At 45.3% G+C, this 20,886-nt stretch overlaps 2 protein-coding genes across 3 annotated transcripts in view; one reads left to right on the top strand and one right to left on the bottom strand.

The window, feature by feature from the left end:
* Window positions 1-14,716, top strand: part of alg13 (ALG13 UDP-N-acetylglucosaminyltransferase subunit) — a 22,368-nt gene extending 7,652 nt beyond the window's left edge. Inside the window, exons 9-25 of one of the 2 annotated variants that reach the window (XM_020620310.1) lie at window positions 1,156-1,273; window positions 2,289-2,353; window positions 3,962-4,062; window positions 4,267-4,352; window positions 4,758-5,022; window positions 5,366-5,470; window positions 5,692-5,839; window positions 6,380-6,551; window positions 6,975-7,010; window positions 7,103-7,158; window positions 7,600-7,665; window positions 11,647-11,773; window positions 12,406-12,525; window positions 12,607-12,647; window positions 12,863-12,980; window positions 13,629-13,736; window positions 13,821-14,716. In XM_020620310.1, the coding sequence (XP_020475966.1) occupies window positions 1,156-1,273; window positions 2,289-2,353; window positions 3,962-4,062; window positions 4,267-4,352; window positions 4,758-5,022; window positions 5,366-5,470; window positions 5,692-5,839; window positions 6,380-6,551; window positions 6,975-7,010; window positions 7,103-7,158; window positions 7,600-7,665; window positions 11,647-11,773; window positions 12,406-12,525; window positions 12,607-12,647; window positions 12,863-12,980; window positions 13,629-13,736; window positions 13,821-14,215 (2,127 nt within the window). In that variant the 3' untranslated portion in view covers window positions 14,216-14,716. Of the gene's footprint in view, window positions 1-1,155; window positions 1,274-2,288; window positions 2,354-3,961; window positions 4,063-4,266; window positions 4,353-4,757; window positions 5,023-5,362; window positions 5,471-5,691; window positions 5,840-6,379; window positions 6,552-6,974; window positions 7,011-7,102; window positions 7,159-7,599; window positions 7,666-11,646; window positions 11,774-12,405; window positions 12,526-12,606; window positions 12,648-12,862; window positions 12,981-13,628; window positions 13,737-13,820 lie in introns of both variants that reach the window. The other variant, XM_020620309.1, reaches the window with a different exon arrangement.
* Window positions 14,561-18,842, bottom strand: LOC109971830 (uncharacterized protein CXorf40 homolog). Its single transcript, XM_020620324.1, has 4 exons — window positions 18,769-18,842; window positions 15,900-16,160; window positions 15,598-15,813; window positions 14,561-15,512 (listed from the first exon to the last, which is right to left on the bottom strand). Exons 2-3 carry the CDS (start codon window positions 16,156-16,158, stop codon window positions 15,605-15,607), a joined length of 468 nt encoding a protein of 155 aa, XP_020475980.1. The 5' UTR covers window positions 16,159-16,160; window positions 18,769-18,842; the 3' UTR covers window positions 14,561-15,512; window positions 15,598-15,604.
* Window positions 18,843-20,886: the final 2,044 nt, after the last annotated feature.

Below are 20,886 nucleotides of genomic sequence, written 5' to 3'. Positions count from 1 at the left end.
GGTGCTTCTACTAAATACTGAGCAAAGGGTCTGAATACTTATGACCATGTGATATTTCAGTTTTTCTTTTTTAATAAATCTGCAAAAATGTCAAATTCTGTGTTTTTCTGTCAATATGGGGAGCTGTGTGTACATTAATGAGGAAAAAAATGAACTTAAATGATTTTAGCATATGGCTGCAATATAACAAAGAGTGAAAAATTTAAGGGGGTCTGAATACTTTCCGTACCCACTGTATGATTAGACACTGTCGTAGGTAGAGTGTGATGCCGACTAAATTAATTCAGACAAATCATCCCAATTTAAATGACCATTTAATATTACAACTATTCTGAACAGAGTAGTAGTGAAACAGATAATCTGATAGGAAACAGAACAGACCCTGCCATGAGATAGATAAAGTATTAAATAAGAAGATTGTCAAAAGCGCCAGTCAGTCTGTCAGTCTCCCCCCGGCCGGGTCCCCAAAAAGCACACATTTTACTGTCCCAGTAGCATTCTCTCTCTGTCTCTCTCTCTCTAACCCTTCAGCCTCACTCTTTTATCCGCAGCTTCCCTTATGCTGTTACGTCAATTTCTGAACTTAGCTTCCTGTCTCCAGTTTCGGGAGACAACACCCTGAGATGTACTTCAAAAACAGGAAACATCTTGACCAACTTATATAAGTTCATTGTTCAGCTCACATGAACTTAATGAACCCATAACCACTCAGCTCACCCTTACACAACTAGTACAAATAATATCTATATATGAACTACATACTGTTCTATTACATACAGTATTCCCTCTGGAACCTTGTTTATTTTTAACCACTACAACACAAAACCAGAGCGGGTGGAAAGACAGAATGAAGAAGAGCAAAGGCGGTACAAGACGAGGTGAGTTTTGATGTTGGGAAGGTGGCTGACTGCCCAGAGTAACTACACCTCACGTTCAGCTATAGCCTCTCTCCCTGCACGTTTAAGCTACACCAGAGCTGTAGGCATCCTCGTGGCCACATAGTATGTGATGGGAGGTCACGGACACTGAGCACACTCGGTGTAGCGTAGGGTCGGAGCCAGCAGCCATGACCACAGCTTGTCGGATGTGAAGGCTAAGAAGCTAAATAGTGAACGTGGGATGGTGGCACTAACTGGCTTTGTCTCCACTGCTCAGCCTCCTGCAGACGCTGCGCTGCCCTCCAGACTCTCGCTGCCTTACAAAGTGATGAAGTCTCTGGACGGAGAGGTCTACAGAAACCTGGAGTTTGATGTGTGGCAGGACACCTGCAAAGGTAACACGCCACACAGACGGTCCTTGTTTTATGTAATTCAGTCAGACTGAATGTACAGGTTTATGATGGTAGTTTGAAACAAGTCTGACTGAGCCAGCACATAGTTTGCATTTGAAACTACCCAGAACATGTGAATACACAACCATTCAAGTCACCTAAGTCAGCGCAGCCAGGTGGTTCGAGTGTAAATGTGACGCCAGCAGCTCTAAGGAATGATGTTGCACAACCTGAAGCTGATTGGTCAAGATCTTGTTTGAAACCTTTATGCAACAAAATGTAACTGACATGAGACCTTAATTGTCCACCTCAGCAGCAGTGTGTAAGCTGATTACTGTAGTAATCTGGTTTCACACTATGGCTCAGTAATGTCAGGTAACTCTGGTACTAAGTTTGCAGGTGGTGCTGACCTGAATTTGGGAACTCGGCCTCTTGTGCTCAGACATAAGGGAAAACAAACCTGGGTGTGAAATTTGACGCAGAGTTTGGTGTAAACCAGTCACTACTTTCCTGCCTTCGGTTAGCCCAGAATGCTGCTGCTCACCTCACTACTATGATCATATTACCCTGTCGTGCACTCTCTCCATTGGCTTCCGATGTGTTTAGGGTTGACTTTAAACTCTTGCTGTGGTTTTAATGCCCTCGGTGGTAAAGCGCCATACTATTTGGTTGCTCGTAGACGCTGTAGATATCTCAGGTGCTCTAACCAATTTCTCTTGGATGTCCTGGGATGGAGGTGTAAACAGTGGGGTTGCTCTCAAACTGTGGAACACCTTACTACCAGAGATCCAATCCATTATGGGCCAGGCACTTTATAAAACAAAGCTAAATACTTGGCATTTTCTACCAAGTAGAGCACTGACATCAGTAGCAGTTGTATATTCTTCTACTCTTCTTTCTTACTGTGGTTTTATTTAATTGACTGAATGTGAAGCACTTTGGTCCATGTTGTTTGACAGGTGCTATATAAATACACTTTTTATTGATTGATAATGTGACTGTTGTGTGTGGCGAACAGAGATGCAGAAGACGGACTACATGGTGTTTGCAGGGAGGCAGTACTTCCTGGGAGACAAGTGTCAGGTAAGAAAATATGCCTGACGTATGTAGTCACTGCTGCAGTAGTTGGTGTAGGCAGGCACCCGCAGCTGAAGCCCAGTGAACGCTTTAAGAAACTGGACTGTTATTAGAAGAAACTGAAGACGATGGACTGAATTCGAACAGTCCAGCTGGTCTCGGCTCTTTAACTCCTTTTGAATATATAAAACACACTGACGGTTCAACTACCTGCAGGGTTCAACTCCAGACGTGCACTTGAATTTGCTTCATGCAGTTACACTTTGTCACCTCAGCCCTTGTTAGTGCCAACACTTCAACTCCTTTCAGTCCAAACAGCTGACATCATAAAGCACTGCAGCTTGTTTAGTTTGTACACCCCAGTTACCGTCAGAAAACTTTTTATTTTAAAACAGGAGCAGCCTGCAGCCACATAGTTCTCCAGCAGAAAACCTATGAATGAGTGAAACACAGAAAACCGAATGTTAGCAGTTCCTCTCCACCAGTGGAGGAAATGGGAAATTGTGAAGATTATCCTGAGGATGCCTCAAGAGCAGAGATTGATTACAGAACAGAGGCCCAAGGCATCAGGGGCCTCTGGATCAGGCCTGTATGAAGCAACTGTTATCATTTTTTATTGGAAAGTCAGTCAACCACAAATAAAACAAAAAATGAGTAAACGTAGCTGCTAAGCAGCACAAAGAAATGCAAAATGAGCACAACTACATGCAAAGCAAGCTCGCAGACAAAAACGATTAAAACATGGATGAAAATAACTACACAGGGATAAAAAGTGGCTAAAAATAAAAGCAAACAACCAGGAAGCCACAAAATCTGTTTCAGAGAGGTGCACAGCAACCATAACTAAATAGATGCAATGTGATTAAAATAAGATGCGAAATGATAAGGATGGAAAACAAATATAGGTGCAAGGCAACTCAGAGTGTCAAACCTCTCTATCGCTCTTTGGGTCTTGCAGGAGGGTGGGGGGCCTTTACATGTCAGTGCCAGGGGCTCGGCATCTCAAAATCCATGCTCCAGAGGTTTTGTCAACAACAGGTTGGTCCAGTGTGTGCGACATCTGACTCTGCTCGATACTGTCAGACTGAGCTTGAAGCCTAATGGCATGCTAAAGTAACTGCTGCTGGGATACAGTGCTAACGTGACCTTGTCCAGTAACATAGCACCGACTGATGAAAAAGAGAGAAGCTGCTGTAGCAGTATTACACCGTCTGGTACTTTGAGTTCAAGGTCAAAGTATTTATTGTCATATGCATAGTTAGGAAACGTGTTTCCCTGTACAATGAAATTCTTACTTTGCCGTCCACATGAATGCCACACAATACAAATGAAATATAAAGTAGATAAACAAGTAACACAAAATCTAAGGCACTTTAAGCAGCAACAGATGCAGCAATATAATAAAAATATATGAGAATATAACTGAATGTATGCAGCATGTGCAGCAGAGTCATTGTGCAATTATGCATCTAACACAAAATCTAGGACACTTTAAGCAGCAACTTGATGGACAATAAATCAGCCCCATCTTAACCATGAATTGTGGGACACGTCTCCTGTTCCAGTGTTCGGCCAATTACAGTGAGCTCAAACAAAATGCATGACTGTTTTCAGGTGCGCCTGCAGCCGAAGGGGAAGTACTACAATGCCTTCATTCAGGAAGTAGGAACGCACCCATCAGCAGTCACCGTCTTCATCGAGGAGCTTGGAGAGAAGTAACACACACAACCTAAACTTTAAACCCGATACTGACTTTAACCCTGGACCTGGTCTGACCACTCAAACAGCCAGTGGCCTTAACGTGGTCCTCAAAGGGGCAAAGTAACTGAACAAGGCTTCAGTTTGTGTAGATCAGGTTTTGAGCAGGAGAGCTGGTCTGACTTAGCTGATCTTAAATGTAAACCTGTTCTCTCTCTCAGACACCTGGTTCCTCTGACTGATCTGAAACCAGTGAATCCAGTCCCTGCCTGGAACATTGCTGCTCCCACTAGAAAAGGAGATGTGGGTACGTTTTCTCTGAGATCCAGTTTCTTTGCTGCTCCTCATGCTGCTCTCTGAAGATGTTTTCTTCATATCTGTTCTAAATGCTGGGAAACAAATTCTAAATGTAACAGGTTTCTCTCAGTGGAGAAGCAGCTGTGACTCAAGCTTCGGGTTCAGTGAAGTGTGATAATCGCTGCTTATGCCACCTGAACTGATTTAGTTTTTATCTTCTGATGGTGTACATTAGTTTGTCAACTTTCAGTCTTTTGATTCTTTTATTTAGTCCAGTGTTCCTCCTTTTTATCTTTCATTTTGTGGTTACAGCTGCCTCAGTCTCTGCGGTGTAGTCGCCGTGGTTACAGCTGCCTCCATCTTCGTCCTGTGAAGTTACTGTTACCTGATTACTGGCTTCCTGTCTTTTTCTCAGACTCTGACCCTCGTGGTCAACGGCACCATCGCCAGCGTTACTTCAGGAAGGCTCGAGGTAGCAGTGGCGTGAAGGGGGCAGAGCTACTCTTGCCTCCCTCTTCATATGGAAGCCCCTCCCCACCCACCCTACCTCCTCGTTTCCAGCCAACTGGCCACCCCCGCCCACCTCCTCCCCTGTCACCTGGAGCCATGGGCTATGACCCCTACGCCCCCCCACACCCCCACCCTCCTACAGCCAGAACTCCTCGCTACGGAGCTTCCAGGTGAGGCTTCTACTATTTATTGTTTAGACCAGGTGATACCATAACAGAATGGTGAACGCTGGCATCCAAACAGGTGGCACTGTAGACAGGTACTTTACTGTGTCAGAACAGGTATGCGTTGGTGCTTCAGGTACAGTCCAACAAAGAAGGTCAGTTTTCTGGTGTAGAAAACAAAGAACAGAAAATCTGGCAATGGAGAAACTGACACTCTGATGACAAGAGCATCTGAGTGACGCGTGATGCAAGAAATTGTCAGAACTAGGTTCCAAAAACATACTGATACTGAGGACATCTGTGTTTTTGTGTGTGCGTCTACCTGTGTGCCATGGGTTCTGGTCAGAAGCTCCACCCGTTTCCTGAACCGTCACCTGATTGGTCCACAGCTGACTTATTACCAGCCCGGCAGACGATACTACCACGACTACGAGAACTACGCCTTCAGGTCACGGTAAAAGGCTTCAAACACAGCTGAATGTTGTTGTGATGCTTTGTGCTTAGTTCCCATGGATTTTTACTAAAAGCCATAAATTTTTTTTGGGCCGTAGTCTACAGTCTAAAAACTTTTTCTGAATCAACAAGTCAGTAGGCCACAGTGTCCTCTTTGATAGGATCTTTTGGCAGCAGTGCAGTTTGGTTTATGAGAATGTAATGATTTGATTATTTGTCCAGTCGTAGTCGGCGTCAACTGGCAGCAGCTCTGAGTAAGGAGTGTCAGTTTGGTTTCTCGGAGGCCGCGGAGGAGCAGGCTGATCTGGATGCGGCCATCACCTACTACCAGCTGGACGATGCCAACGAGGGTGTCTTCCCTCCACTGCCGGTAAGAGAACCAGGGGTCACAGAAATCTGAAAGTGTCTGAACATCTCCAACCTCTGACTGTGTGAGTGCCGTCAGAACGGTCAGATCAGAATCAATGTGGTCGTTTTAACGTCTCCTCCTTTGTACATACGGCCTGTCGTCATCATTTAGTGTCGGCCCCTCACAGACAGGTAACAATAGACATGGAGGAGAGCGACGACAGCGACGGGGTCAGTGGAGAGACCAGGATGTTTCACATGTGGTGGATATTGATGGAGAAGCTTCTGATCAGGCCAAACTGGAAGGAACATATCGTAACCCAGTGGTTTGGGAGGAAACTGGACCATTTGACCGTTGCACACATAACCTGGTTGTTATTGTGTGCACGTGGCTCACATTTCAGTTACATCTGTGCACCTGTGGCGGTTTAGGAGCTGAGCGGGGTTCACACCGGAGCCGGTTACACAACACTGACACACACAGTACACAGCTGAGAGTTTAGGCCTGAGAAAGGGACTTGCTCTACCAGAGTTGGGATGTACTGTTATGACTTCTCTGCAGGGCCCGTCTGTGGCTCCACCCTCCAGCATTGCAGCCCCGCCTCCTCCCTCTGGCCCCTCCTATAGGGTTCAGAGAGCTTCAGGGCCTCTCCCTCCTGCACCTCCACCAGGAAATACCCCTGTTTGCTCATCGGAGGAGGACCAGGAGGACACAAGCACCGTGGAGGACCAGGGTGAGGGTGAAAGACTTTATACTGTAATTTCATTTTTAAAAAATTCAAAATATAAATCTAAATTTTTAAAGGATCAAACAGAAAAAACTTGGAGAATCATAAATTGTCAGAATAGTCACCTCACCTGCAGAGTTCACCCCATCTTTATTTGGCATTATTCCTGTAGCTGAGTGATTTTTGTTGTGGAGTTGCTCTTAATAGAACTCAACACTTCCTGTGGATGTTTCACACTAAAAGCCTAGTGACTCAGGTAACTTTTAATGTGGAAAATCCTGCAGGAAGTATTTTATTAATCTTTATTTGACAGAAAAGTAGGGTTGCTGTGTGGGTGTGTTGCTGAAAGCAGTTAAACTGTACTTTATACTGAAACTTTGTGCCAGTATCTGTGCAGCTTTGATGTGAGTCAGTGTTTCTGTTTGCCAGCTGAATACACAGAGGAGTACATCTACAGCCCTCAGGGTGAGTAACCTTATCTGACGGGAGAGTCTTGATGTGCTGGTCCTTATCACATCCTGAAGACAGGGAGTGACTTCGAATTTAAACTGTTTCAGAGCAGAGCTACCAGACTCCAGGTGTCTACACTGCTGCTGAGTCCACCATCAACCAGGTAACACACCTGACCTCTGGGGTTGAAGGTTTGCTGAACAAATCAGTGTTTGTTTTAAAATCAGGCAAATGACTTGATCAGACATACTGATGTTTCTATGCATTTTTAGCAAGATACCGAACAGCGATTAACTCTGGAAGCCCTGCTCTTTTATGTGTCCTCTGAGACACAAGCAGTGGAGAGTCTGGGCTTTCAGATGGTGAAGAAGGTAGAATCCTGAGATGGGCTAAAATAACATTCAGGGGGTGTGTCAGACTGACCGGCATTGTGGACGAAGACCGGTGAAATGTCGTGTTTGGTATTTATATCAAGTTCGAGGGTCACGACTGATTTAATATGATGTAATACATGGTGTGGTGATTGTCATGTGATCAGTGATGTCATGAAGTTAGAGTGAAAACTGACGACTCCTTTTAAAACATTTTGCTCTTATTGTGAAAGGAGCAGGAAGGAGGCACCACTGACTCTCCACCAAGACCAGACATGAGCTACAGCTACACACAGCAGGTACACAGTTTGTATTTCTATACTTGTGGAGACCCCAGTGACAAGCTGCATCACCAAGCTCCTAACTGAACTTAAACATTAAAGGCTGAAGGCTGTGATTCAGTGTGTCTGCTACGCCCCACCAACCCCGTCCAGAGACCAGCAGCACCAGTGAATGTGGTGTCCTCACCATAATGTGAGTTCAAACCCTGGTCCAGCTTATCGCACTGTGCCGTAGACCTCCACTGTTGTCCACCAGCTATTAGAAGTGGTTGTCACACAGATGACTGTTCCAGGCCATCCACTATAAATTAGGGTAAAAAGCAGAGAATAAGGAAGCGAGTCGAGTCACTGGTTTGATGACCTTGGCTTTAAATCATTCTGCCCACACCGTGACCTTGTCGAGCAGTAAAATGGAGCAGGTTAGGGTTAGGTCACAGCAGAGGAATGCCAATCAATATATTGATCACAGGCCACTACCCCTCACTGATCGTCGGCTCTGTGCAGTTTATATCAAATAATTAGAGCTGAAAATAAATTATCATTTTGGACTAATCTAATTTTTTCAGTTAAATGTTTGCGTTTTCATCTTCAGGCCTTAAACTGTGTCAGGAGTGACTAGCCAAAAACGTGTCCCATATACAGTGCTGAAGTAACTAGTGGCTGGAATTAAACTGCCAAATGCATGTACAGTAATTGTAATCAGTTACTGAGAAAATGTGTAATTGGTTACTGATCAATGTTGGTGTTTACAGAGGGGTTACATCTACGTATGTTCTCTGTTAAAAGCTGATGCATAACATAAGCTTTGCATCTTGTTGCTGTGCATGAAGGTGTTTTTCTACACAAGTCGGCAAAGCTGCTGGGACAGATGTGAGTACAACACCAAGGGTAGGACGGCTCCTGAGCACCGTCTCTACACCTGGGTGGGCCCTGGTCATTTGGCAGCACAGGTTTGAGCCTTGCTCTTAATTGGTTTTTGTTTGACTTCACACCCCCCTCTCGCCTGTCAATTAAATAATGCGCATGGTTACACTGAAACGTGTTCTTGTCTGACAAGATGACCAACCTTGGCGTTGTCAGCTGGTCACATGGCAGGCTCAGGTTGCTTAGAGCAATGTGTCGATTTAAATGGCAGATGAGGGGCTGTGCAAAGTTGAACAAAAGAGCCATTCACAACTTGATGTATGTATGATGAAATGCAGAGATGCTTCCTTGCTAGCTGTCCTTCCCACGATGGCATTACACTTAAGTTTGTCCCAGTGGCTTTGCTGAGCCACATTGTCCAGAAATATGCCAACAGAAGGTGAAAAGATGCAAAGCAGCACAAATGGATGTTCTTTTCTTTTTACCTAAAAGAATATATTCAGATGCAACCATCAGCACTCTGATTAGTTGCTGTAATTACATTTTCTCAGTCACTAACTGATCAATTACATTTATTTTGTTTAATTACATGTAAGTTGCTCCCTAGCACTGAATAGATGTAATAAAAAGAAAATACCATTCAACAAAAGCACATTAATCAGAATCAGCTTTATTGGCTAGGTGTGTCGAACACATGACAAATTTGAATCTGGTACAGTGTTGAGACTGAACAGCCAGCTGCTCTGAAATGTCTCACATCTGGTAACTTCAGATCATTTCTGTATGTGATGAGCTCCAGAATGTGTTGTAAGGGATCTGCTTGTTTTCCCAGTATACCCTAGTCCACATGAGCATGAAAGGAGGCAAATATCGCCCACTGATCTGCAGCTGAGATGCTGTCTGTGCATTTTACCTATATATTGTGTGTGTGTGTGTGTACACGTACATACATGTACACGGTGCCTTGCAAAAGTAATCATACCCCTCGTCAGGAACAGGCTCCAAGTACAAGATCAATAGAGGCCGGGGTCTACCATACCAGACAGGACCCCAGGTGCAGGCTGTGCAAAGATGCCCCAGAGACAATCCAGCACATAACAGCGGGGTGCAAGATGCTAGCAGGCAGGGCATACATGGAACGCCATAACCAAGTGGCTGGCATAGTGTACAGAAACATCTGTGCCGAGTATAGGCTGGAAGTCCCAAAGTCAAAATGGGATACACCTCCAAAGGTGGTTGAGAATGACCAAGCTAAGATCCTGTGGGACTTCAAGATACAAACTGGTAATGGCGAACCAACCGGACATAGTAGTGGTGGACAAAGAGAAGAAGGCTGTAGTGGTACAATCCCAAGTGATAGCAACATCAGGAAGAAGGAACATGAGAAGCTTGAGAAATACCAAGGGCTGAAAGAAGAGCTAGAAAAGATGTGGAATGTGAAGGCACAAGTGGTCCCCGTGGTAATAGGAACACTGGGGGCTGTGGCCCCCAAAGTGGGAGAGTGGCTCCAATAGATCCCAGGAACAACATCTGAGATCTCTGTCCAGAAGAGTACAGTCCTAGGAACAGCTATGATACTGAGCAGGACCCTCAAGCTCCCAGGCCTCTGGTAGAGGACCCGAGCTTGAAGGAAGGAATACAAGACCGCGCCAAAGTGGGGGGCGAGTGGGGAAATATATATTGTGTGTGTCAGTGGTGGGCCGTCTTGGCCAGCATGGCCTTCTCTGCTGGCCTAAACACTATTAGAAGCACTGACCTACATTTACAACCCAAAATTCTAATATTTGTTCCATGAAATTGTATTAATTTATTCCCAACAGTCTGTTCCCTTCATTTCGTAGTATTTCTCTTGGCTGCACCGCTTCCAGTACGTGTATGTGGATGTTAGATTTTTTGTCCAATCAGATTTCAGCCTCTATGTGTTGCCATGTCAGTCTAATCTGCCCAGGGCCTTCAGAATCAGTAGTGCTGGCCGATGTAACTTAAACTGTATTAGCAATGGGACTATTTCTTTAACCAATCAGATTTCAAATTAGTCTCAAAGGGCCAGCTAGCAATTACGTCCGCATTTTTCCGTGCTCTGATTGGTTGGTCAGAGCAAAACTTACAGCCAGGTTGGACTAGCAAAACACGTCTGTAGCGATCTGCACACATTAATACATTTGAGTTAGAATTTTTTACGCCCACGATGGCTGACGGAGGAGGAGAACTTGACTTGGTCTCGGACACACTTAAAAAATCCATCTTCAAGGTGGACTTTTCCAGAAAAGCTAGACATCGTGAGGAGAGGTCGGCCAACCCCGAAGCTGGCTAGCTAGCTAGCTTGTCTCAGCCCGGTTAAGGGTTTGTTCGCCACTTCCATGGCAATAGAAAATGACTTACTGATGGAACTGAAACTCAGAGTCAGAGATCACCTCTGTCAGTCATTGAAGTCTTCCTGCGCAAAGAAAGGAGGATGGATTTTGTCTATAAATAGCATTTCTGGTGAGTATGATGCATTTTATTTAAATTTTGTGTGTTTTTGTCATGTTATTAGATAGATATTGATTCTGAACTGCTCCTGATGTACGTGGCACTTTTGGAGTTGTTTTAACTGGATTTCTTGCTTTAGTAAAAATGGTATTCACCCTCAATACACGAAATACCTCTGTCTCTGTAATGCCACGCTTTGTTATATTGCGTTTTTGTATGGTATTGATGGTTTCTATAATTGCGACGTACAGTGGTGGTATTAAGTTGGGTAGGTCCCCACTGGTACCCCAGGTACCAAATGCATGGCCCGCCACTTTTGTGTGTGTGTGTGTGTCCAAGAATTCTCACATGCCATACAGTTGCAGCATGGAAGGAAGCCACTCGTTATCTCTAATCAGTTGATCAATAAAAAAAAAAATCCAATTTGTAAAAATACGTTTTCATTTTCTGTAGACTCACTAATCAGCTCATCATTTCTCCTCTTGTAAGCTGCTCATCTCATACCAGCTGTTCAGTCCTACATCACCTGGAATCCCACAATGCCTTGCACCTCTTTGGGGCAGTGGTGAACATCCTGTCGCTGCATCTTCAGCTAGCCAGCCAGTCACTGATTGGCTGCAGGTGCTGACATCACTCAGCTGGTAACGCCTGTGTCTGTTTCAGGTGGTGAAGCCATTAGCTGTCATCTGCTCTTCACCCTCCTCTTCTTCCTCTTCACCCTCCTCTCCGTCATCACGTGTACCTACAGCTGCTCACCTGCAACCATCTGCGCACACACAGACACGCTCAGGTGTGCACAGGTTTATAATGCTGACTCTGCTTTTCACCAGTAACGATGAGTAGCTGTCTCCAGATCTCTATCTCCTAATTACAACATAATGGGAACGGGAAGCGTTTCCACGGATACCATTACGCCGTGGGTTACACATTGAGCCTGGTCTTGATACCAGTTCATTTTTCCAGTGTACCAACTATTAAAAACCTGATGATTCCCAGGCAGGTTCTGCAGCCTCCAGTTCCTGCATCATTAACTGTGCATCTCACAGATGGTGAATCATAATTGCCAGATGTGGTCTCTAGTTGTTTTTTGTTTTTTTTTTCCTTTTATGAATGCACTGCTCTTCCATGTTCAGTCACTCTGATGGATTGAGTTTGATATTGGGTGAGTCTACTCGCACAACACGGAGCCTTCTCTGTGATGAGCTCAACCTGTTTCACAGCATAAATTGGTTTCACTGTAGAAACTGCAGCTCATAACTCTGCTTTAACATCCCCACAAGAGGCCACATACTGTATATGGTGTGAAATGAAGAGCACTGATAACTTAATTCTCTGACACCTCATGTGAAAATGCAGCTTCTGTTCCTGTGGAGTTTGGACAAAAAGCAGGCAGATAAATGTCATGTGATGTTTTGTCTTCAGTTGCCATGGCGATCCCAGCCACCTCCCCCTGGTTGGTTAACGAGATGGGTGAACCTGTCTGCATCATGGCAGCCCCCCCTCCCTATTCCTATGACCCTAACGGCAGTGACTTACCCCGAGGTCAGAGGCCAACCAGCATTAACCTGCTTATATACTCAGCCTGATGTGTCAGTACTCATGTTTCTGTGTGTGTGTGTGCAGACTGCAGAGTCCTCCAGTATTACTTCAACTTAGGAGTTCAGGTAAGAGTCCTGAGGGTCCTTTGCTGGAGCTGACTAACACTACTGAAAGGGCTGATCTTTGTAAACCACCTGGCTTTGAGCTGTTGCCCTAGCCTCTATAGGTGTACCCAATAAAGTGGCCAGCAGGTGAATCACTAATTTCTCTTAGTTTGGCTGAGCATCCCTTTCAATCTCAGGTGTACATGAGCCGCAGGTGTAGTCAGTGTTACCCACAGTGGTACCACCAGTGCTGCTGGCAGCAGCAGCAGCAGGCGTACCCCCCCACTTCACCCGAGGCCCCCTACACCTACCAGCACTACCCCCCTTTCCTGAGCCAGGACACACCCCTGCATGGTAAGTAAGACCTGCACTACCTCTGACTGGCTGCTGGTGAAATATAATTGGTGGTCTGAGAGGCTGCAGTTCCTTTGGCGTCCACCAGATGCTGCTGTGACCAAGCATCTCTACAGTCAGGATGTCACAGAGTAAATTCCTGTTCACTTATTTGCTCAGTCCTTGGTGGACCTGAAAGTTGTTCTAGTCCGCCATATTGAAGGACATCCCAAGACCCTTATTCCTGGTCTGAGCAGCGAAGAGGCATGAGCAAGGAACATGAGCGTCCTTCACTAAAGTCTTGATGGACCAACACTCCCCTAGATCAGAAGTCAGTTGGTGATTGGATGGATTGGATGCATTAGATGAGGGATCGCAGGAAAGGATGTCATGTCTCAAAATGTTTACTCGAGTCCTCTCTCCGGATGTTTACCATGGGCAAGATTAAGACCAGGAAAAGATGCAACTGAGGGAAACATGGATGCGGTGAATGCAACTGGAATTTACCTACTGACATCCTGACTAACACACATGCATTAGCTCTCGGCTAACAACACTGTTGTCAATCAGTAGTGCCAACTAGATTTTCATCTGAACTTTGTTAGACTGAGGAACTTTCACGGCAAAAGTTTGTTGATTATCTAACCCTGTTGAGGTCTTCTGCCCCAGCTGCTCCTCAGTCCTACCCTGAGACGGGTCGAACTTCTCATCAGCTCCCCTCCTCCTACCCAGAATCCACCAGGGCAGGAGATGGACAGACAGAGGGACCCGGCAGTGGTCAGTACTGACGAAACGCCTTTATCTGTGGGATCTGAACACAAGATTGAAATGTTTGATTCGTTTTGTCTCTTTCCCCGTCAGTCCCCGCCCCCTCCATAGAAGGTGCCTCCTCCATCAGCCCAGCCTCTGCCAGCTCCGGCCCCTCCTCTACTCTCATGTACCCGGATCAAATGCCCCTCCCTACAGTCCCGCTCTTGCACCTGCAGTATGAAGCTTCACCTCCTACTCCCTACCTGTCCTCTGCCCTTCCCCCTCCTCCCCCTTTTCCTCACCCTGCTCATTCTCACCCTGTCCACCTCCCCCATCACTCATCCTATCACTGCCTCCCGCATGCCACCCACTGGGGGTCGCTCCAGACTGGAGGCCACACCCCACGAGTCTACTGTCCCACACCCAACCCTGCACATGTGGTTAGTTACATCCCCACAGCGCCCCCCCACCACACAGCCACACACTACATCCCTCCCACCATCTAATGCACCAACATTAGTCCATTAGTCAAGCTTTTTCATTTATTTATTTATTTATTTTTTTGTGGCAATACATCTTGAAAAGGCTGAAAGACCAATAAAAATGTCACTGAGGTTTTCTTGTTAGCATGTTAGCTCCAGAGTTTACAGCAGCTAAGTACCTCAAACATGTCAGCCCCAATTTATTTCCTGTTACATTGGTTTTGGTGTTTGTTAATTAACCTGTTATTGAGCAGCTCAAAGTGGGAAGTTTGCTTTCTGTTATGGTAACACAGGAGCCAGCCGTTTCCATAGCAGCCTGTGGTGTGGTGCAGCAGTTGAACTGCAGACGTTTTGTTGTAATTGTTTATCTTTCAAGTGTCAGCCAGCCAGTCGGAGACATGGGGTGGGGCTACAGGCTGGGCACGCTCAGCCCCTGTTTGTTGATGAGGGGATATATTTGTGTTGATGTTCAGACTGGTGATGGGGTTTTGTTTCTGGGTGAATAAAGGTTTTCCACCAGCAGAATGGACGACTCTGTTCTCCTTCAGTGTTGACACTCACCTGCATCTGTGTCTGTACCACAGAAATCGATCAGACGTACCTAGAGGGCTGTTTCACAAAACCTAGATGGCCAATTAAGCCAAGATTTTCCAGGTATCCTGTCTGAATTTAGTCGTGACTCTGTTTCATGAAGGTTGTGCCACATAAGTTGCCATGAGATTCATTCTGTGCAGCTAGCCTGCACCACAATAGGCTAACTTATTAGCCTTAAGGATAATAAGGCTTGATTAGTCCTGGTGCCACGTATCCTGTCGCCACGTGTGTCCTGTCATCAGTCACTCAAACCACAAACTGTGTGTTTAACAGTTGATCTGTAAAACGTGATAGTACCTGGTGCTGATGGTGCTTATGAAGCCTGCTGCTCAGTGTTGGTAGAGGCTTGATAAATGTGTTATTGCAGTTGTCCTGTTGCTTTTCTTTTTTCTCTCTCCTCTATCCACTCACCCTAACGCCGTCACAGCACGAAGAGCCGGGGACTGTCGGAGGTTTCTTCTATTAAAGGGAGCCTTTCCTCCCCACTGTCAAGGAGTGCTGCTCGGTGGGGCTGTTGGGTTTTCCCCTCTACACAGTCAGGTTTAGACCTTACTTATATTGTAAAGTGTCCTGAGATGATTTTTGTTGTGATTTGGTGCTATACAAATAAAACTGAATTAGAAATGTCCTACATGCAGGTGTTTTGGCCTTTGCCAAAGTCTGTGCAGCTGATGAGGCTGACGTTTGTCCTGAAGTCAGAAGACCAGTAAGGCTACTGGGCTTCATCCTGTGGAGAACATAAATATCAGGACCACCCATTGAGCACTTGCTGAGATGTCTGAGTGTGACAACCTCAATGCTGAAAAACCCACCTGTCCTTCAAGGTAATAGCTCTGTGGGAATCTCCACAGTCCAGAGGTCACGACGCCCTCGGGCGCTCAGCGGCTCCTTCAGCCAGCGAGGGTTGGACAACTGAGTCAGGTGTTTCTGTTGCAGACCAATAAGAACAGCTGACTGCTCCATGTACCGTAGCTCCTCCCCCTGTAAGGAAGCAGGGCAGAGCCAGGTTCTGTCCACATCCACCAATCCTGAAAGAGATTCAGTTACGCAGGTGATGCCTTCAGGTACACCTCATAAGCTTTCAGGAATGTCATAGAAAACTGGCATTTCCCACCTGCGACCACACCACGGCCGAACCGCTCCCCCAACTCCAGGAGCTCTTGGATCTGGGCCTGGTTCATCCCCAGTGGGCCACTCAGCACCGCCCGCCATTCCTCCCCTTCCCAGTCCCGCTGGGCAATGTGGACTGCCAGGGTCTGGTGTTCCAGAGGTGCCAGCAGGGGCCTCCAGCGGCTCTCCACTGTCTTCACCCCGTCCAAGATGAGACCGGCATATGGCTGCCGGAATGACAGGCACCACAACTGCACCGACATGTCTGCAAAGAAAATGCACCCCACATATTTTTACTTAATAAAACTACATTCTTGGACACTAAGCCAAATGGTCCCAGGAACTGCTCCGTACTCAGGCCAGGTGGTCAACTACTTGTCCAGGCGGCCAGGCCCCAATACATATTTGTGTTTCCATTGCACAGAGTACATCATTGTGCTGTCTTCTGTGCAAGCAGAACAGATGTCAGCAATGAGTGCAAAAGAACAAACATGGATTCAGCAAACGGTTGTATTGGCTTCCTTTCAGTGTCTTGCCCAAGGACACTTCGACACGTGGACTGCCGGGACCGAGATTCGAACCTTCTGGCTGGAAGACGACTGCTCTACCCACCGCACCACCGTCTCCTCCCGAGTAGCATAAGAGATGGTGACAAAATGGCCTTTAGTAGTGTTTGTATTAGCTTTGGGTACATTAGCAAAGGCTTTATTACAGGCAAAGCATGGAATAGTCCTAGAGCTCAGAGTCACTTTTATTGGTTAACTACGGTTAAACACACAAGGAATGTGTCTCCGGTACAGAGGATCTCAGTGTGCTTGTAGGTCAGCATGGGAAAATGTTTTTAAAATGGGAAAAGAGAACAATCTATTTACATATACAAGTAAACACATTCTGGCAGCAGTGTTATGTATAACAGTTGGTGCATTAAACCCTAAATATGAGGGTTGTCGTTCTGTTACACACTCATGGGTTAACTGTTGATCAGAGCAACGGCCCGGGGGAAGAAACTGTCCATGTGCCTGGTTGTCTTGGTGTACAGTGACCTGCAACGCCATCCAGAGGGGAGGAGCGTTTGTGTCCAGGGTGTGAGGGGTCTGCAGTGATCCTCTTGACCCGTGAGGTGTACAGGTCCTCCAAGGAGGGCACCAATAGTTCTTCCTGCAGTCCTGACTGTCCGCTGGAGTCTGTTCCTGTCCTGTTAGGTCACTGAGCCAAACCAGACAATGATGGAGCAGAGAACAGACTGGATGATTCCTCTGTAGAACTGGGTCAGCAGCTCCTGGGGCAGGTTGAACTTCCTGAGCTGGAGCAGGAAGTTCAACAGCTTCCTGTCTGTCAGAAAGCTAGTAATCAACTGACAGGTGGGGGGAGGCACAGTGAGCTGGGTCAGTTTAGAGTGGAGGATGTCTGGGACGATGGTGTTGAACGCCAAGCTGACGTCCACAAAGAGGGCCCGTGCACAGGTCTCTGGGGAGTCGAGGCATTGCAGGATGTAATGTAGTCCCATGTTCGCTGCATCGTCCACTGACCTGTTTGCCTAGTAGGCAAACTGTAGGGGGTCTACGATGTCCTTCAGGTGGGCCAAGACCAGTCTCTCATAGGACTTCATGACTACAGACATTGGGGGGACAGGTCTGTAGTTCATTCCACTGAGGGAGGGTTTCTTGGGGACCGGGATGATGGTGGAGCGTACAGTTTTATAAACATATTGCCAAATCTGAAAAGTTACACTGCATACAAAGTTTAAACTTCCTAATGCAAGATCTGAATTTTGATTTCCAAATGTGTCTTTTACACAGTGGTGGAAGAAGTAATAGTAGCAATACATCAGTGTACTGTTACAACTTACAAGCATCACAACATACCTGAAGTACTAAAAATACTCGTGCGGAATGGCTCATTTAATGTTAATGTATAACTAGTAACTAAACTTATAAATTAAATGCGGCGAAGTAAAGAATGTAAGAGGCGACAGTGGTGCGGTGGGTAGAGCAGTCGTCTCCCAATCAGAAGGTTGAAGGTTCCAATCTCGGTGTCTCCAGTCCACGTGTAGAAGTGTCCTTGACCAAGACACTGAACCCCCCAAGTTGCCCCCGATGGTTAGAGCCATCGGTTGAAGTGGCGCCACAGATGGCTGCCATCGGTTCTGTACCGGAAACAAATTCCTTGTGTGTAACATACTTGGCCAATAAAGGTGATTATCCTTATCCTAATAATTGCCTCTAAAAGTTAGAGATGAGGCACAAAATGAAAATCCTCATCCAAGTTCCTCTAAATTGTACTTATGTAGTAAATGTACTTAGTTACTTTCCATTACCGCATAAATGTAAAAAGTTCTTTTAATTCTTTCAAATGGAGATTCATCCGTTAGTCACAAACCCCCCAGCAAGTATAGTGGCGGGCTAATATTTATGGAGGGGGATTTTAAAATACATAGCCCTGCCGTATGTAATGTTATGGTCCAGTAATGTACAGGTGTGGGATTAATTAATTTAAGTGAACAACGCTGACATGTTTATGTCAGTGCAACCACTGCACCCTGTTCCAGTTGGATGTAACATCGCCAAGAAGACATTAATGTGGCTCATTTGTTAAAACGTTTAACACCGTATTTTGATAACATTCTCTTTCAATAAAATGGAAGGCTGGGATAAACGCCAATAAAATGGAGATACGAAAGGTAAACTAGACGAACAGTGAACGGCAAAAAAACATTAACGCAAAGACTTTTTCTACGGAGTTTGGCACCGAGCGGTTTCCGTAATGAACGCGAGGCCCTTTGTTGACAGGCCATATTTACAGTTTAACGACTTTAATTTTCAGTAAAAATGTTTTCACTAAACGTAACAGGTTCTACAGAATTCACGACTTACAACTAGCTCCAAACTCCGCTGTGTTGGTTTGGCTGATTATGGTCACTTCCTCTTTTAAGCCTTCTTCTTCTTCTTCTTCTGTTGTTTAATGGCGGTTGGCAACCAGTTTTAGGTACATTACCGCCACCTTCTAGACTGGAGTGTGGATCAGAACGGCCCCTACCTACTACTATAACAGAATCAGAATCAGCTTTATTGGCCAGGTGCGACGGACACACGAGGAATTTGACTCTGATACATCGGCTCTCAATGTGCAAACAGTAAACCAGCATAAGGCTGTGTAATATAACAAAATAAGCAGTATTAACAGCAACATTGACAGCAACAAACAGTGCAAACAATGCAGAATAAGCAGTATAAACAGTCAGTAAGCAATGCAGACAACAAAGGAATGTTCATTGAAATGAGGTAAATAGGGATAATAACCTCACTCAGCTCACATCAGCGGCGGGCCGTGCATTTGGTACCTGGGGTACCAGTGGGGACTTACCCAACTTAATACCACCACTATCACGTCGCAATTATATAAACCATCAATACCATAACATAACGCAATATAACATAGCATGGCATTACAGAGAGAGAGGCATTTCGTGTATTGAGGGTGAATACCATTTTTACTAAAGCAAGAAACCCAGTTAAGACAACTCCAAAACCTCTACACTACTTGTAAATGTAGGTCAGTGCTTCTGATAGTATAGGCCAGCAGAGAAGGCTTTGCTGGCCCCGATGGCCCACCACTGGTTCACATTATATTATCTTGCTTAGCCCTGTGCTCTTTTAAAAAACCTAATAAGTACTCTGTACTTATATGGCCTGGGCTTTTTCCCAACACCTCTGGTAAACTAAGTTGCCCGTGATGGCGGCACATATGCATGCAGCGGCCCAGGGCCCTCGGCTCCAAACATAATTTCGTTGTACGTGTCACAGTGTTACAATGACAATAAAATAAAGCTGCTTCTTCTAAAGTTCATTCCACCACTTAAAACTGTATTTTTGAATAACTCCCTCTTTCGCCTGAAGCTGGGATAACTCATTAGAACATGTTCCACGGTTTCTTGTACCATACACAACTCATTCCCCTGTATTATGCTTCTTTATTATCTTCAATGTTCTTTTTAAACCAGTATGCCCAAATCTCAGTCTTGATACTAAGCATAAGCATAACTTTATGCTTAGGTATAACTGCCTGTTTAGATTTGTGTTATTGCTCATCTACTTTATATTTCACTTGTATTGTGTGGCATTCATGTGGACTGCAAAGTATGAATTTCATTGTAAAAGGAAACATGTTTCCTAACCGTGCATATGACAAACACTTTCAAATTTTATTTGTATAGCGCCAAATCACAACAAAAGTCATCTCAGGACACTTTACAGAGTAAGGTGTAGATCTTACTGTTATCACTATTATTACAGAGGGAAAACCCAACAACCCCACCCCCACCTGCCAAGATGGCAGCCGCCATATTCATATTTTGGCTTCACCTTTGTATAGCAGAAGAAAGTGATGACACTGTCCATACTTATATAAAGTCAGTGGTGTGGGCTTTCAAAGCTCATTTTGATTGGGTTTTTGGATTTTGTTTTCCCTTAATAATAAAAACCTTCATTTAAAAACTGCATGATGTGTTTACTTGTGTTATCTTTGACTAATATATAAATTTGTTTGACGATCTGAAACATTACAGTGTGACAAACATGCAAAAAGATAAGAAATCAGTAAGGGGGCAAACACTTTTTCACACCACTGTAACTATGGGAAGGCTCAGGGTCACCTGATCCAGCCTTAACTATAAGCTTTATCAAAAAGGAACGTCTTAAGTCTAATCTTAAAGGTAGAGAGGGTGTCCGCCTCCTGAACTGAGACTGGGAGTTGGTTCCATAGGAGAGGAGCTTGATAGCTAAAGGCTCTGCCTCCCATTCTGCTTCTGTGGACTCTAGGAACCACAAGTAAACCTGCACTCTGACAGCGAAGTGCTCTGTTAGGCTGATAAGGCTCTACGAGGTCTTTAAGATATGATGGAGCCTTGTCATTAAGGGCTTTGTATGTTAGGAGAAGGATTTTAAATTCTATTCTGAATTTTACAGGGAGCCAGTGGAGAGAAGCTAATATGG

This window comes from Monopterus albus, unplaced genomic scaffold (genome assembly GCF_001952655.1).
Source record: "Monopterus albus unplaced genomic scaffold, M_albus_1.0 scaffold235.1, whole genome shotgun sequence".
Lineage (NCBI taxonomy): Eukaryota > Metazoa > Chordata > Actinopteri > Synbranchiformes > Synbranchidae > Monopterus > Monopterus albus.
Note: the sequence above shows the minus strand (reverse complement) of the source record. Positions and strands in the feature narration are given on the sequence as shown.